At 41.6% G+C, this 17,665-nt stretch overlaps 1 protein-coding gene across 3 annotated transcripts in view; it reads left to right on the top strand.

Moving 5' to 3' along the window:
- COL13A1 (collagen type XIII alpha 1 chain) overlaps positions 1 to 17,665 on the top strand; it is a 1,024,165-nt gene that overhangs the window by 214,769 nt on the left and 791,731 nt on the right. For all 3 annotated transcript variants that reach the window (XM_030203528.1, XM_030203531.1, XM_030203529.1), the window contains exon 5: positions 7,162 to 7,188. In XM_030203528.1, coding sequence (XP_030059388.1) covers positions 7,162 to 7,188 — 27 coding nt within the window. The remainder of the gene's footprint in view (positions 1 to 7,161; positions 7,189 to 17,665) is intronic.

Here is a 17,665-nt window from a genome sequence, read left to right as displayed (position 1 = left end):
TATAAACACTCAAATTATCTACCAGACTGAGAACATATCGATGTACACTGCACCACGTTTGCAGCAAATTTCATAAATATGTGTGCACAGCAGCATGGAAGAAAGGAGCCTCCTCAGAAAAGAAAAAGTCTGCCGCATGGCTAATGAATCTGCTAGCTACCGAGGTGAGCAAATCTCTAGCGTCACGCACATGTCCAAGCCCCTTGCCTCAAAAAACAAAATTAGTTCATGATGATCTGTGATTTTCAGAAGTAAATGCTGGTGGGTTAAAGGGTAAAAGGTCATGGATTTGATAAACCGCCTTTCTGAGGTACAACATCTATGCACACTATGAGATATTCTATTAGGTGCCTTACCCCCTTTTTACTAAGCTGTGGTAGCTGCTGCCGCACGGCAATGCCAACACAGCCCATTTAAAGTAAATGGGCTGTGTTGGCATTAGCAGCTTAGCAAACTGTACACATGGGTGACGCATGGGCGGGCCGTGGCATGTCACCAAGCAATGCATGCAACATAGAATAGTATCAGTTATGTGCATTGCATGATGCACCTGTGCATATTAGTGTTCCCTCTAAGATGTGCAGGAATCCTCCATCTTCATTGCCAGTGTGTGTGGGGGGGGGGGGGGGGGGGGAGTTCTGCTTAATATCACATTTTCAACAGCGAGGGACAGGCAAGCCCTTCAGAACTCCAGGAAACCTGCCTGTCTGTAGTGATTCAAAACACAGTATTGAAGTACTAACCCCCCACAGGCAGAAAGGCAGTTGGAGAACTCCCGCACAGCTTAGAGGGAACATTGATGTGTACCAACTAGTAACATCCATTGATCTGTTGTAATTCAGTGCAGCTAAATTTCAATGCACCAAAGCGGCTTTACACTAGTATTCTATAACAGCTTAGGTGTGTCTAAATGTCAGTATAGAATTGGAGCTAAGTGCGCCCCTTTGTGGTGTCAAATTATAGGTTACATAAGTACATAAGCCATACTGGGAAAGACCAAAGCTCCATTGAGCCCAGCATCCTGTTTCCAACAGTGGCCAATCCAGGTCACAAATACCCGGCAAGAGCCCAAAAATGTACAAAACATTTTATACTGCTTATCCCAGAAATAGTGGATTTTCCCCAAGTCCATTTAATAACGGTCTATGGACTTTTCCTTTAGGAAGCCATCCAAACCTTTTTTAAACTCCGCTAAGCTAACCGCCTTTACCACATTCTCTGGCAACGAATTCCAGAGTTTAATTACACGTTGAGTGAAGAAATAATTTCTCCGATTTGTTTTAAATTTACTACATTGTAGCTTCATCGCATGCTCCCTAGTCCTAGTATTTTTGGAAAGCGTGAACAGACGCTTTACATCTACCCGTTGACTTATACTGTTCTATAACATGAGTGGGCCAATATTCAGACCACATGAGGCAACCTGGCCAACTCCTGCGGTTGGCGGTGAGCCCAGTTATTCAATACCAGGCCGTTTCCGGTGGCTGGCATTGAATACTTGGTTTATTTTTGGACACTGTAAACTTAGCCAGCTAAGTCGATATTCAGCACTGGCAAGCTAAGGGCTCCTTTTACAAAGCGTCGGTAAGCCCAATGCGGGCTTACCGCTCGCTACACAGCCTGGCAGTACTTCCTACCCCTAGCGCGCTGTCATTTCCGGCACTGCAAAAATGTATTTATTTTTGTAGCACCAGAGTGTACCCAGCGGCACTGCCCGGTTACCACTGAGTTAACGCGGGAGTCCTTACTGCTACCTCAGTGGGTGGCGGTAAGGGCTTCCCCCTCCCGAAATGGCCACGCAACCATTTTCCTGCAGGAAGTTGAGACTTCCCTTTTACCAGCTGCGGTAAAAGGGGGCCAGTGCTGGCCCAAAAGGGGCCCTAAGTTAATAGCGGCCAAAGAGAGGCCTACTATTAATCGAGCCTCATTTGGCCGGAAAACTTAGCTGGCCAGCGTTTGAATATTCACAGCTAGCCAGCTATATTATGCGATATAGCTAGTTAGCTGCTGTGTGCTGACTGAGAATATTTAGTAGGCGATACACATTCCAGGCCGGTTAAAGAGCGCTGAATATCGGGCAGAAGGTGCCTAACTATAATAAAAGTGAGCAGCCATCAGCATAGTACACAATTAGAACAGAGAGGTAAACTAGGGAATAAACATTAAATTATAGTAATAATCATAATATGATACAGGGTCAGTACCATCCACATTAAAACACAGTAGAGCATACGTAAAATAAATACAATAGTCACAATGTCAGCACAACACAAATGAAACATCTTAATAGACAGTCTGAAGGGACATCACAATTTCAACATATAGACAGACAAGCTGGATAAGACAAGAGCTTTGAAATTTAGCAGCTGAGCAATGTATTTTATTCACTGCTAAAATGAAACTGACAAGTAAGACACTGGGGGGAACATAAGGGGAAAGGGTTCACATCATTTGTGTAAAAATAGCAAAATATGATGGAATTGACCCAAACTGACCTTGGCAGCAAAGGAAAGAGAAAAGCACAGATTGAGGAACTAACTCACTATTAATCATTTCTAAAGCACTACTACACAGCAAATACAAACCATTCAGGGAACAGCATATAATGGAACTCAGCTGAACCTAACTATCATGACCAGTAATACAGCCTCCCACAGCAGAGCTTTGCGTTTTGCATCTACAGATTATCACCTGATCTAGAGTTTTTTGCATCACTGCCATTGCTCAAACGCTATCCTTGCATCGTTAGTCTTTTTAAATTGGATGATTGTCCCGCTGAATACAAATAAAATATGCTTGATCACTCAGCAAAACTGGAGCCGGAATGGTTCCTTCATACTCTGATTTGATTCATAAATTTGTCATTCCCAAAAGAGAAAGCTCCAGCTATTCCTTAGAAATTTCAACCCAATTAACCCCTGACGCAGGCGCTGTGTGCCTAAACATGGCCTATGTTGGATCATTTAAGAAAGAATTGATATTCAAATACATGATTAAAGAAATTGTGTCCCGATTTTGAATGCTCCCGGTGCTTCTTTTCGCTGTTTGGGCTTTGTTCTGTACATTGGACCCTCTCTGTGCTGTTTTGTGTTCCGTGTGGATCTAACATTTTGGCACCTTGCTTCTGTTATAACGGTTTTACCGTACTGAAAAATCAGCACAGAAATAGCGCATAACTTTAGATGCTGTATATAAAATTCCCTAGTAATTGCTTCCATGTTAAGTCCACATTGTTCAGTTAGCACATGCTAATCAAAACATGCTAGCTGGATAACGTTTCCATGTACATTTCCCACCCGTGATGTACCCCCTTCTGAAAATTTTTCTAAAAAATTAAATAGCATGTGATTAGGGCCCACTGACAGACAAATTACTGCAAAACGCTGTTTTTCCTGCATTAAGCACGCATTAGCACTTAACAAGGTTTTGTAAAAGGGCCTCTGCGTTTCTATGAGTTGTGTTTACAGTATGGCCTCTGCCAACAAGAATTGAATGAACCATTGTATCATGATTGATTTTTCTAATAATTTTGTGCGTCCTGGCTTGCTGGACTTCTCATTAAATTGTTGGGGACACTGTTATAGATTGTTACGTTGCTCACCTTCACTCCGAGGTTGCAGCTCCCCAAACAAAAGAACACTCTCCAGCCGTGCTCACCTCCGACTCAAAATAAAGCTGTTTATTGCATAGGAAGGGCGTCCCTCCTTTTCTCAAGTACAGATCCAAAACACAAAACAAATCCCTGTTACCCTGTACCTTACTCAAGCCGGTTTGGTACACAGGCCAGGCTTCAGCAGCTGCATCCTCTCTCTTCCTCTCCTAGAGAGGAGCAGCTAAAAGCAAAAAAAAAACCCCGGTTCAGTTTAGCTAGGCTTACCAAAATACAGTTCAGTTTAGCCAGGCTTTAAAACCCCCAGCCTGGCCTTCAAAACACAGTTCAGGCTAGCCAGGCTTTCAAAACACAGTTCAGGTTAGCCAGGCTTTCAAAACACAGCCAGGCTTTCAAAACACAGTTCAGGTTAGCCAGGCTTTCAAAACACCGCCAGGCTTTCAAACACAATATGGCTCTGCGCGGGCTCAAAGCCTAGGGTCCCACCCTCTTGGTCAGTCACTCTCTCTTACCTGACCTCCTCCCGCATGACCCGGCTTGGCCCCGCTACCTCCTTGGCTTTCGCTGAGCCAGAGCTGAAAAGTCCATCGGCTCTTCCAGGGTGTTCTCCGGTTCAGTCAACTCCATAGGGCAAGGCTCACTCTCTGCCTCTCTCTCCTCAGGAGCCCAATCCATATTCTCCTCACCCCGCCCCTCTCCCAGCTGCTCAGCCTTTTCTTCATTAAAGTTCTTTGGAGTCCCTTCTTTCTCCACCCACTTGTTCCACCACCTCTTCCACCAGGTTGGAGAATCAGCCTTACTCCTTCCCCTGCGGCCCTCCTCTGGTCTCTCCCGGGAATGCACATGGTTTCTCTTATCCCCCGGTTCCCTTGGGGCATGCTGGGAGTTGTAGTTTCCTATTTCGGGTTCTTCCCTGGGGATTGCCTGCCTGTACCTGGGGTATTCTTGCTCTAGAAATGTTAAATAGTAGTAGTAGTAGTAGTGGTTCCTTTGGGGCATGCTGAAATTTGTAGTCCCTTTCTCTCCTCTTTTCTTTCTGTTCCCCAGGGCTGCCTACATACTCTTTACAAGATATACTGTGCATTAACAGACAGCGACATCTCCTGGAAACTTGGACTGTCCATTTGAAAACTTGTCTTAGATCAGACGAGCGTTTTTTGGAACAGCATCTTATTGGTAGATTCACCCATAGTGAATTTTCCAGGAGGAACCTGCTGTGGCCTTTTGCCTGAAAATTTCTCACATCAAATGATACTGAGTTTTTCAAATCTTTTATTCTTTACCTATATCTGGTTTGTTTGTATTTTAAAACCAACTTGATAATCTTTGTTATGCTACTGTCAGCATCTGCTTGCAATAAGTGACAGACCGAACATTTATCTGGTTGATGTTAAAAATGATTTAAGCAGGCAGAAACAGCCGCTGACTGGTTAAATTGCATGTTCGGGGCCATCCGATAATTTTCAGTAGCACTTAACCAGTTATCACTGCTACAAATTAGCAATTAGCACCTAAGTGAAAACCGGATATTTTTAGGGCGTTCTGGGGATGGAGTCAGCAGTTGGCCAATTAAGGTCTTCAAAATTGTGAATGGTGTAGAACAAGTAGAAGTAAATTGATTTTATACTCATTCCAAAAGTGCAAAGACTAGGTGACACTCAATGAAATCACCTGGAAATACTTTTAAAACAAATAGGAGGAAATATTTTTTCATTAAAAGAATAGTTAAACTCTGGAACGCGTTGCCGGAGGATGTGGTAACAGCAGTTAGCGTATCTGGGTTTAAAAAAGGTTTGGACAATTTCCTAGAGAAACAGTTCATAGTCTGTTATTGAGATGGACGTGGGGGAAGCCACTGCTTGCCCTGGGATTGGTAGCATGGAATGTTGCCACGATTTGGGTTTCTGCCAGGTACTTGTGAACTGGCTTGGCCACTGTTGGAAGCAGGATACTGGGCTAGATGGACAATTCTTCTGACCAAGTATGGCTACTCTTATGTTCTTATTCAGCACTTAACCGGCCAGAGTAACCACATAAACCGGACCGCATAAAACACAGCCCTGTCTTTACAACCCACTGCTGGTTGATTTCTGAATATTGACTTAACTGGCTTTGATAAATAGACATTCAGTGCCAAAGCCCAGATATGGCCTGGCATTGAATATCCGGGCATAACACCGGTGGTGGTCAGCAAAACACTCATCACTGTTGGCTGAATATTGATCCTTGTTCAATCATTTTTTTACGCTTTGTTTTTAAGGCACGCACTGTTCACAACTAAAGGTCTTTTTTAAAACCACCCTGTTTGCTCAAAATTGGAAGTTCTTCACATTTGGAACTTTGATGTTTTTCTATTCTTTCTTAAACGCAGACTCCAGATGCAGGCCTTGTGGCCGAAACACAGAGTTGTGTTGAGTCTTTCCTTAATAAACACTTTTTAACTGAAGATTGTCTCTTCAGTCTCTGGAACCCGTGGTCCATCACCCACTTTTTTCCTTTTGTTTATTTACCCTATATGCTCATGGAGAGCGTAGGAGTGACAATCTTATCCCAGTTGTACATGACATGGTAACATCAAGACTGGATTACTGCAATGTACTATACAATGGTCTGACTACAAAGGGCCTGCACCAGTTCAAGTTGATTCAGAATGCAGCAGCAAGACTCAGAAGGTTGCAAGCGACGTGACCATATCACACCATTTTTGCAAAAGCTTCATTGGCTACCAGTACAATACAGGGCTAAAACTTCATCTGATCTTCAAGGCCCTGAAAGGAAATGGCCTTGAGTACCTGAAAAATAGGATGATCCTCCACACACCATCAAAGACAATAAGGTTCTCCCAAGGATTTTCACTAACCACTCCCTCTCCAAAAGACATTACATGATGTGATACCTGCAAGTGAGCCTTCTCTGGAGTATCCCCCACACTCTGGAATGCACTGCCTGAAAGGCTGCGCTTAACACAAGACTACCTCTACTTCAAGAAGCAGGTGAATGCTTGGCTCTTCAACCAGACCTTTAATGGAAGAAGTAACTAACTCGTTAGTCTCACTCACACACACAAGGAGTGACTCAGGCTGCATATACTGCAGCGGGACATGTTTATCCACTCCTACCCTAGCTGAGATAATATTAACCATTTCTCTGACCTCACGTGCAACTTTCTTTAAATCAATCACCTTACTTTCTAACTCATCCTACTTTCTTACCTGTCTATAACATCTTTGCTTTACCCTTCATTATCAATTATAATGTTCATCTTGTTCTATTATGTATTGTGTTGACATTGTAAATAGTATACCATGTTGTTTTTGAATATTTTTACTGCTGTAATTGTCTATTGCTCATGTTTGATCTATTCTTACTATACACTACTATGAGTGAATTCCTTGGAAAAGGTGGTAAATAAATCCTAATAAATAAATCAAAAAGTTGTAGATAAATACAAAAAAAAGCAGGATATGTATGGGAAAATGAAATTTCTCTGTATGTGCATTTTGCTTTAATGTTGAACTTCTGTGTTATTTTTCTCTCTTTTTTTTTTACAGGGCCCAATTGGAAGACCAGGCTTTCCGGTAAATAGCACTTTACCTCTCTCCTGTTTCACTGATGATACTTTCTTAGGGGTTTCTTGGAGATGTAATTGAAAGTGCAGATTTTTACTTCCTTGCCGAAAATGCACTAAATTCTTGCACGATATTTCACTAGTTTTGAGACATTGCTGGAAAATGATTTCAGTTGTTGGCTTCAAGGTGCATATTGTATAAAATGGTGTAGCCTAGGAGTGCACAGAGACAACATATGTAGACAAGGAAGATGCAAGGACAGTAAAAGTAGCTGTAGCTGTAGAAACTGCAGGGTCAGTGTGTATTGCCTTAAAGCAAGGCCAAGGTTTTAGTGTTTATGAAAATTATACACTGAGGACCTTTGTAGGAGGATCCAGCATCCTAGGTAAGGATTGCTGTGGACACTTCCTCAGCTGGCTGCATGGCCCCCACAGCCATCTCCATGTAGGGACAGGCTGGGCTGGTACTGGTCTGATGAGTATATACACATGTTTGGGGTTATGAGAAAGTATGCAGAAGGGGACTATGAGGTATGGCTCACACTACTTTTTTTTTTCTCTCCTGCCCTCATTTGATACCTCAGTTCCTCTACTTTTCTTTGGTTTCTCACCCCCCCCCCCCCCCTCATTTGATACTTTAGTTGTGCGCCGGTCTTCCTAACCACAGTGACAGCCCTGGCTACAGTGGTCTTTCTGAGAATAAGAATACTGGCCTTTATATGTATTCCTAGAATACTGATAAACTTTTCTTTAGTCCATTTTGACCATTGAAATCTATGAGGATGATTCTGTAACTTCGGTGAGTTGCTTTTGGTATCAAGTTGTGGGGGGGGGGGGCTTGTTAGCATCAATTCTATAATGGCTACAGAGTACACCTAAGTCAGTGTAAATGCGTGTTGGTATACCAAAAGTTAGATGCACCCACTTACAGCAGGTCAAAGGCCATGCAACGCACCGACTGATAGTATTCTATAAGTTATGAGCGTCGCTTGGCGACACACCCAAGGCTGATCATGCTCTGTCCAGATGTATACCTCCCTCACAGTTTCACGCTAAGGGGGGGAGGGAATTCTATAAATGGCACGCAAAAATGGGCACTGTAAAAAATCAGCACTAAGGGCTCATTCTATATATCGCTCCTCAATTTCCGTGCGGAAATCAAAGTGTGTTCTATAAAGTACACTTTAATTTAGGCGTATGTTATAAAATGTGCTGAGTGCTGCTCCTCCTGAAAATTTAGTCATGGTCAGTTACGCCAACTAAAACTTGCTGTAAATTCTGACATGTAAATGAGGCACAGAGTGGGTGTATTCTATAACATTGCGCATAGATTTTAGAAACATCCATGACCTGCCTTTGCAACGCCAAAGGTCCAGGCTACCTGATCCAAGATGGCACCGAGAGCAGACGTGCGTGAAGCAGCTCCTGACTCTCATTAGAAATCTGGCGCAGGGGATTAATCACGGACCCGTAATGGGAAGCCTAACATGCCTACCTCCACAGGCAGGGTGAATCCCCCCCCCCCCCCACGTGGCAGACGACTGTGGAGGAGTTGGGTTTGCGAGCGCCGGGAGCCAAAGTTGACGCTTCGAGGGGTCCGGGAGATACTTCGGCCATAGCGCTGAGGGGGTGTCATTGAGTCCACCCCCGACAACAGCACCTCCAAGACCCGGAGGAGAAGAGGTGGCAGCGAGTGAACAGAACGTCGGGCCCAGAAGTGGAATCCTCGCGGCTGTACGTAGAGACCCCGTTGCCACGTTGACGCCAGTGAGAACAACAACCCAGGCAGGTTTCGTGCCTGAGGGAATTCAGGGCGAACCCTCCGTAGAGACTGGAGTTATGTTAAAACCTGTGACTGTTACATTGGATATACTGTGGGAAGCGATACAAGGACTGTATACTAACCTACAACAACTATCAGGTATTTTGCGGGGTGAGGTGGCGGAATTAAAGCAGGTCCAAAGTGATGTTTCAGCTAAATTAGAAGAGCAGACGATTAAAATGGAGGTTTTAGATAAAGATATAAAATCGGTGAATTCTTCAACATTAACTTTAATAAAACACAGTAACTTCCAAAAGCGCAAGACAGAACATTTAGAAAATCAGATAAGGAGAAATAACTTACGATTTTTTAACTTTCCTAAGTCTCCTCTTATCCCAGCATTACAGATGTTGAAAAAAATATACTGTGGAGGTATTGGGTGTTCCCCTTGAGGGTTTTCCACCTATTACCATAACCCAATATATTTCCGGTACTGAAACAAGAAGATTGCCTATTCCTCCTCAATCTGACCTAAATTTAACAGATTTTCTTCAAAATTTAATGAAAGTCATAACAGAAAGAACAACACTGTTGGCTACCTTTGCTCTGGAACTAGATCGTAATAACATATTTAGACTTTATTTCCGCCACATGAACTCACTTTTCCTGGGATCAAAAGTACATATTTTCCCGGATCTCTCAAGAGACACACAAAGAAGAAGAAAAGAATTTTTGTTACTAAAAGCGAGAGTTCTTCAAATAGGAGGGACTTTCCTTATAACATTTCCATGTAAATGTAATGTTTCTTTGAATTCTACAAATTATTTGTTCTTTGACCCATGGAAGCTGATAGAATTTATCTCCTCTAATGTTGTAGTAGTTCTTGACAGCTAGCGCTAAGTCTCGGCTGCGTTACCCAGGTTCCCTCTGTTCTAGTTTGTAATTTTTTCAATCAATATAATTGATACTTAAAATTTATATTTCCTAGATCTTGGATCAATTATTTGTGGACTAAAAATGTAGTGAGTTATTTGCCTGTTAGGATTGAATTTCCTGTCTATTTCTTTAAATTCAAATTTATGTTCTATTGCATAAATGTAAATGTGAAAATTCATAAATAAAAAAATTAAAAAAATAAACATCCATGACCTGCCCATTCCACTCCTATAACCATGCCCACTTTTCAACTATGCGACTTAGAATTTATGCGCATCACATTACAGAATACATTTAGCGAGTTGTGTGCGTAAATCTTAATGCCAATTAGTACTGATAATTGTTAACATCCAATCAACAGCACTGATTTGCTAGTTAACCAATTAAGTGACACACATTGTTATAGAATACGCTTCAATTTCCATACAGAAATTAAGGCGCCATATATAGAATCCAGGGGTAAGCTCTGTTCTAAAATTATGCTCATAAATTATGCTCATAAATTTAGGAATGTAAATTTAGGAGCATAACCTTTATAGAATAAGGCCCTTAGTGCCTAACATTAGGCGCCAGCTTATAGAATTGGCCTTCACAAGTACACAAAGCCTCTGTAACAATTGACTTTGGTTCCAAACAGTTGGTTCAAAGAAATTCACCTGTTATAGGATAATCCTTATTAATAACAATTCAGACTCATAGCAGAATAGTATCCATGATGAGAGGGGTAAGAAGTGGGTATACCATTAAGCTTGATGGCTTTGGGCATGCAAAACGCATTTCACTAAATTGCTAAGCAAACCATTGATCAGGCTATTTGGAGGAAAGATGTAAATACTCAGGGGCCGATGCACAAAAGTCACCGTTAAACGTTGATGCCCAAAGGAAATTGCATGCAAATGAGATGCACGGAAATTCTGCAAGCGGATCGGTAGGGAAAAGAGCCTAGCATATGCGCAGAGCAGTCTCTCAGCAAGTGTTAATGTTTTGCACATGCACTTCCACCTTCAAAGCTCAGTTCACATCACCAGCTAAACTCCAAAATTTGTATGTGTCAAACTACAAAACCTTGTTTATTTCATTAAAAGGGTATTGCAAAACAGTTGCGGTAACTTAAGAAGTTAAGTTTTTGGTGGTTTCGCTAGGCATTGATTACTGAAGACACGTCAGTTCGAGACGTGGTTTTCATTTCTTTTTGATAGCATCCAAAGCTATTTCGTTTATAGTTTTGTTTAAGAGAGTTGATCTCCATTTGACCCCTGATGCAGGCACATGAGGGCCAAAACACAGCCTGTGTCGGGGTCTTATGAATAAAGGACTCTCGATTATTCCATTCCTGAAGGTCCTTTTTGCTTTTGTTTCTTTGTAACTTAAGAAGAACCAGGATCTTTAATGGTTCCTATTTCCGATTCAGGTTAATTAGGCTGCAGAGGTTGGTGATTTCAAATCCAGTTTTGAGTCCATTGCTTCAGTAAAAGTAGCATGCTGACTGATATGATAGGCACAGGTATTATAATTTGAGGGATATCACTTTTTTATTTTAATTTTAAAGGCTGATTTCACTCAAAAGAAAAGTACCCTGGTTCAGTTGTGTGGGTTCAAAAGAGTAGCTTTAGAAATTGGTAGCTTCAAGCCTTTTCGATTGCTCTCTGCTTATAGAATTATGGAACCAGGATGGATATGGGTGCACTATGGCTTTAATCCAGCAAACTGTACCGGGCGAGCAGACTGCTCCCCATACAATGACAGCTCCAGACCTGCACGTTAAAGGTAGGCACTTCATTCTATGCTGTGCACAGAAATGTCTGTGCATCGCTTGGAATGCTCTTTTTAATACTAATGAGCTCTTTGTAATACATTTTAATAGGATTATCAGTAGCTGCTATGGCAGATGGTAAAAGAGATGCTGAACCCCTTTATGCATTAAACTCATAATATCATGCGCCCTAGACCAGCTACAACCGGTATATATCGATCGTTTCCAGCACAGTAAGCTTTGTGCATCGGGCCCTCAGTGATAGAAGTATTGTTTTACATATATACTATTTAATAAAAGTTTTGCTGTTGAAGACATTAAAAAACTAGTTAGCGCAATTACATAAATAACTGGGTGATTTTCGTAATGGTATTAGAGGTTACAGGCACACAGGCACACCATATGCACAGACCTGCTAACTAACTTTCAAAGAGAATTCCCCTTTAGGGTTTTCCTTTGAAAATCAGGCTAGCAGCACACAGCAGATGAGTTCATTTGCCCATGCTTTTAAGGGAGTATAAATGGTACAGAAAGTATGCATGGGACATTCCCAATGAAAGCCTCACATGCACCTTCTCCCCTTCAACCTAACCCTGCCCCTTTCTTGCCATGGGGAAAAGTCATAAAAGGGGTACTTTTATCCACAGTGGGGAGGGGGGCAGTAATTAGTGGCTTTTTCACACAGGTAGACAGCTGATAGCCTGTGTAAAAAGGTTTGAAAACTACCCTGTGAAAGAATGTTTCATGAGTTTTATGGTTCTTAATCCTCTGGGGGGGGGGGGGAGGGTTCCAACATCCTCTGCAAAACCAGAGCTATCTGTGTTGTTGTGCTCGAAGGGCCTTATAACAAATGTAATGAAATAAAATAAATACTTTGCTAAGAATAGCGTGAACGGTATTTGAGGAAGCTGGCAGCAATCAGGAAGTGGAGCAACTAACATGCTCTTTGCCCTGGCTATCATTCACCCTTACTTACGGGCTAAGAGAGGGGTGGCTGAGTCCAAACAGAAGAAGGAAGAAAGAGGCATGGTTCCAATAAAAATATGAAGTTTGGGATCAATCATGTTTGAATACACAGGCAACATGTTGGAGTTCAGTGAATTATGAGCTTGCTTTGTGCAAGAAGGGCATATGTTACTGAGATAAACAAATGGAACTACTGACCCCACTTTAAATCAACTACTCATTTGATTAACTGACTGGAAGCAGAGGAAATAGCCAGTGTGGGTTCATTCTTCTGACTTCCAGGTCCTTTTCTCATTACACCCCCCTCCACCAATGAGGTGCCACTTGCATTCCACTTTGGAGGAAAGTTTTAAATGTGACTGCTTCATATTGCCCATGCTTTTAAGGGAGTATAAATGGTACAGAAAGTATGCATGGGACATTCCCAATGAAAGTCTCACATGCATCTTCAACCTAGTGGCCTATTTGTTAGGAACTGAGTTCGATTCCCACTTCAGGCACAGGCAGCTCCTTGTGACTCTGGGCAAGTCACTTAACCCTCCATTGCCCCAGGTACAAATAAGTACCTGTATACAATATGTAAGCCACATTGAGCCTGCCATGAGTGGGAAAGCGCAGGGTACAAATGTAACAAAAATAAATATTGTGGATATTATTCAGGAAGAACATTAGATATTAGTGCTTATGTATATGGGATAGGAGGAAATGTCCTATTGTGGATTAAAAACTGGTTGAAGGATAGGAATCAGAGAGTGGGGTTAAATGGGCAGTATTCACAATGGAGAAGGGTAGTTAGTGGGGTTCCTCAGGGGTCTGTGCTAGGACCGCTGCTTTTTAATATATTTATAAATGATTTAGAGATAGGAGTAACTAGCGAGGTAATTAAATTTGCTGATGACACAAAGTTAATCAAAGTCGTTAACTCGCGACAGGAATGTGAAAAATTACAGAACGACCTTACGAGACTGGGCGGATAAATGGCAGATGGCGTTTAATGTGAGCAAGTGCAAGGTGATGCATGTGGGGAAATAAGAACCCGAATTATAGCTACGTCATGCAAGGTTCCACGTTAGGAGTTACGGACCAAGAAAGGGATCTGGGTGTTGTTGTCAATAATACACTGAAACCTTCTGCTCAGTGTGCTGCTGTGGCTAGGAAAGCGAATAGAATGTTGGGTATTATTAGAAAAGGTATGGAAAACAGGTGTGAGGATGTTATAATGCTGTTGTATCGCTCCATGGTGCGACCGCACCTTGAATATTGTGTTCAATTCTGGTCGCCGCATCTCAAGAAAGATATAGTAGAATTGGAAAAGGTGCAGCGAAGGGCAACTAAAATGATAGCAGGGATGGGACGACTTCCCTATGAAGAAAGACTAAGGAGGCTAGGGCTTTTCAGCTTGGAGAAGAGACGGCTGAGGGGAGACATGATAGAGGTATATAAAATAATGAGTGGAGTGGAACAGGTGGATGTGAAGCGTCTGTTCACGCTTTCCAAAAATACTAGGACTAGGGGGCATGCGATGAAACTACAGTGTAGTAAATTTAAAACTAATCGGAGAAAAGTTTCTTCACCCAACAAGTAATTAAACTCTGGAATTCGTTGCCGGAGAATGTGGTGAAGGCGGTTAGCTTGGCAGAGTTTAAAAAGGGTTTAGACGGTTTCCTAAAGGGCAAGTCCATAAACCACTACTAAATGGATTTGGGGAAAAATCCACAATTCCAGGAATAACATGTATAGAATGTTTGTACGTTTGGGAAGCTTGCCAGGTGCCCTTGGCCTGGATTGGCCGCTGTCGTGGACAGAATGCTGGGCTCGATGGACCCTTGGTCTTTTCCCAGTGTGGCATTACTTATGTACTTACGTACTTATGATTTCTAAACCACACTGTTCATTGTAGCAAGACATGTTTGAACTCTGGTTTTTGCCTGTCAAGGAAGTAAATGAAATCAAAAGCATATACATCTACAAATCAAAAACAAACTACTCAAAGAGGTCCCTTTACTAAGGTGCTCTAATGAATTAGTGTTTGTTAGATGCATGTAACCCATAGGAATACAATGGGCTGTGCTGCCTTTAACATGCACTAAATCTGTTAGCACACCTTAGTAAAAGGACCTCTAACTTAAGGGCCATGTTTATTAAGGTGTGCTAGTGTTTTAAGCACACGCTAACCATGTAGATGCCTATAGGAATATTATGGGCATCTACATGATTAGCATGTGCTGATGCTTAGCGTGCTTCTAACATAGTAAATAGGGACCTAAGAAATTTGAAGCATTCTTCTCAGGTATGTGCCAAATGGGTTATGTGTTAGAAGACTGGGATCAATAGTACAGTGTTTTCGGTTACTTAATGTTTGGGTTTGGCTTGATATTTTATATGTATGTTGTTTTGTTAGGTTATTTAGTTTGTGTATGGTGTTGTTTTGTGATACGCTTATGATGCATGTCCTGATTTTATGCTCATGTTCTCTACTAGCCACTTTGCATGCTTTATTTAAGCTAAAAAAATGGACTACAAATGTTTTAAATTAAATATCTCCCTTCTAGAACTGTATAAAAAGTCATATAGAGAGTGTTTCTATAAATTAGGTACTAACCCTCCAATATTCAAAACTGTTTAACTGGCCAGGAATGGCTTCTGGCTGGTTAAATAGCATTTAAGCTCCTAACTGCATATTCAGCGGGAGATAACTGTTTATCTCCCGTTGAATATCCCAGTTAGCGGCTAGCCGGTTAGGTGCGGATATTCAGCGCCAAACCATCTATGTTGAGCAGTCAAAATAGGCCGCTTAAATAGCAGGCCTGTCGTTGATCTCTATAAAGTTTAACTGGTTGGCTCTGAATATCAACATACCTGGTTAATGTTTTAGAGGCCAAAATAAACCCAGATATTCAGTGCCAGTTGCCACATACAGCCTAGCATTAAATATCCAGGTTCAATGTTGGCGGTGGACAGCAAACACACTGCCCACCGCCAGCTGAATATCAGATCCTGGGTTCTTATATATCATTCTACTTGTCCACCTCAAGAAGTAATTACACTCAAATTATTTATAAGTATTTAAAAAAAAAAAAAAAGGATGCAAGTGGATTTCCTTTTTCCCACTTCACACAGGAGGGGAATCAGAATCCTACTTCCATTCCCTGTTAACATACAGCTTCTATGAACATTTGCTTCATACCTATTCATGATCGGCTCAGCATTCCTCCAGTGTATTATTGGATTCCCCATCTCATGGTTCTTCTATATGGTGAGTTGCCCTGCAGTTTGCTAGCAAAAAGAAAAAAAAACCCTCACACACAAAAAGGAAGAAGGAACGAGTTAAAAACTGCAATGATTCCTTTACTATTGCTTAAAAGAAATAATCTTGCATGTTGAACCACTCTAAAAGGAAACACTTACGGACATTTAGCGTCACTGCTCCCAGGCTACTCAGCACTACTGTAAATCTGCTGGAGTATTATACTACGAAATGTTGATTGTTCTAGTGATCACTGGGACACCACAAAGGAACATATCTTTGAATCTTTGTACATGCATTTTTGCTGCCTCAATAACCCCAACATCCTAATTTGGTCCTGGTGGTTAACTTTTATCTTACAAATGATTACCCTCTTGAGGTTGCTATAAAAAAAAAAGAAAAGAAACAGCAAATGCAACCGATTGAGTATACAAAAATTAAAATTATTTTATCTTCTGGTTCCTCAACAGAATAAATGCTCTGTGAGAACTTCTGCTTTAGCCACTTTTCATATGACTACCATTCTCTTAAGCAGTTTTTCTACCAGGAGCAGTAGGTGTTCCTTTGGCACCTTGACACTATTTGTTGTTCCTGGCTAGAGATCCTCAAGCCAAGAGTGGTAAGCTTATCTTGATACTCAATATTCACAAGGAATGAGATCAAGATAAGGGACAAGTCTCCCTATCCAGCTCTTGGAATTCAAGGCAAACTTCAATGCTCTAGGACTTTTCCTCACCATCTTCACAATTCTTCTGTACTGATTTAGAAGTACAATCACATAACAATATTTTTACATGAACAAGCAAGGGGCCTTTGGTTCTGTTCACCTCTGCAGAGAAGCAGCCAGGATCTGTGACTTTGTGATAGCCATCTGAATCCAGATACAGGCCAATTACGTGCCTAGCTCACAAATCAATTTGTCAATAAGCTCAGCAAGTCTCTGAACTTTTGGTATGGATTTCTGAGTCCCTCTTTCAAGATTTGAGAACACCTCAAATCATTCTCTTTTTCCAGTGAAGAGAATGAAAGATATCTCTTCTCCGCTACATCTTACAACAAATACACTGACAATCCTGTGGAGTTGGTAGTTTCTTTATTCTTACCTTCCAGTTCTACTCAGTCTAAGAGTTCTGCACAAATTCCAGCATAGTCATATGCAGGGATTCTTATATTGTCCTACTACCCTCAACAGAATTGATTTCCTCTGCTTCATAATTTCACAGTTTTACCTGTCCACAGCTGCTTCAGGTGCCAGCACTGCCCACTCACCAGAAGGGCTGACTTCTTCATTCAGACCTTAAGTCTCTGGCCCTAATAACCTGAAAATCGAGCACTCTCTGGGTGTTCGACAGCCCATTCAGGACATCTTAGTACCTGCTTGAAAGCCTTCCACCAGGTAAACGTATACTTTCAAGTGGAAGAGTTTCACTCTAGTTCTCTGTAAATGACAATGACGCTATTATGTCTCTTCCTACAATGATTCTCCACTTAGACTGTTTTGCCTTCAAACCTCTTCTCTCAGTGTACATCTGAGTGCGTTCTTGGTATACCACACTCCAGTGAATAACTTCCAGCTTCTTAATTACAGCTGGTAGCACACCTCATGAAAGGCCTACTTTATGTCAAACCTTCAGAACAAAAGTCCTCTTTACTTTGAGACTTATATATAGTCCTAGCTTCATTCATGAAGGCTCCCTTTTGACCCTGTAGAACTAAGGGTTCTTGAAGTCCTAATTGAGAAAGTGTTTTCCTAGTTGCACTCACTTCAGATATAAAACTTGGTGAATTTCAAGCATTAGTAAGGTATGTCATATATTCTGTTC

Source organism: Microcaecilia unicolor, chromosome 5, assembly GCF_901765095.1.
Source record: "Microcaecilia unicolor chromosome 5, aMicUni1.1, whole genome shotgun sequence".
Lineage (NCBI taxonomy): Eukaryota > Metazoa > Chordata > Amphibia > Gymnophiona > Siphonopidae > Microcaecilia > Microcaecilia unicolor.
Note: the sequence above shows the minus strand (reverse complement) of the source record. Positions and strands in the feature narration are given on the sequence as shown.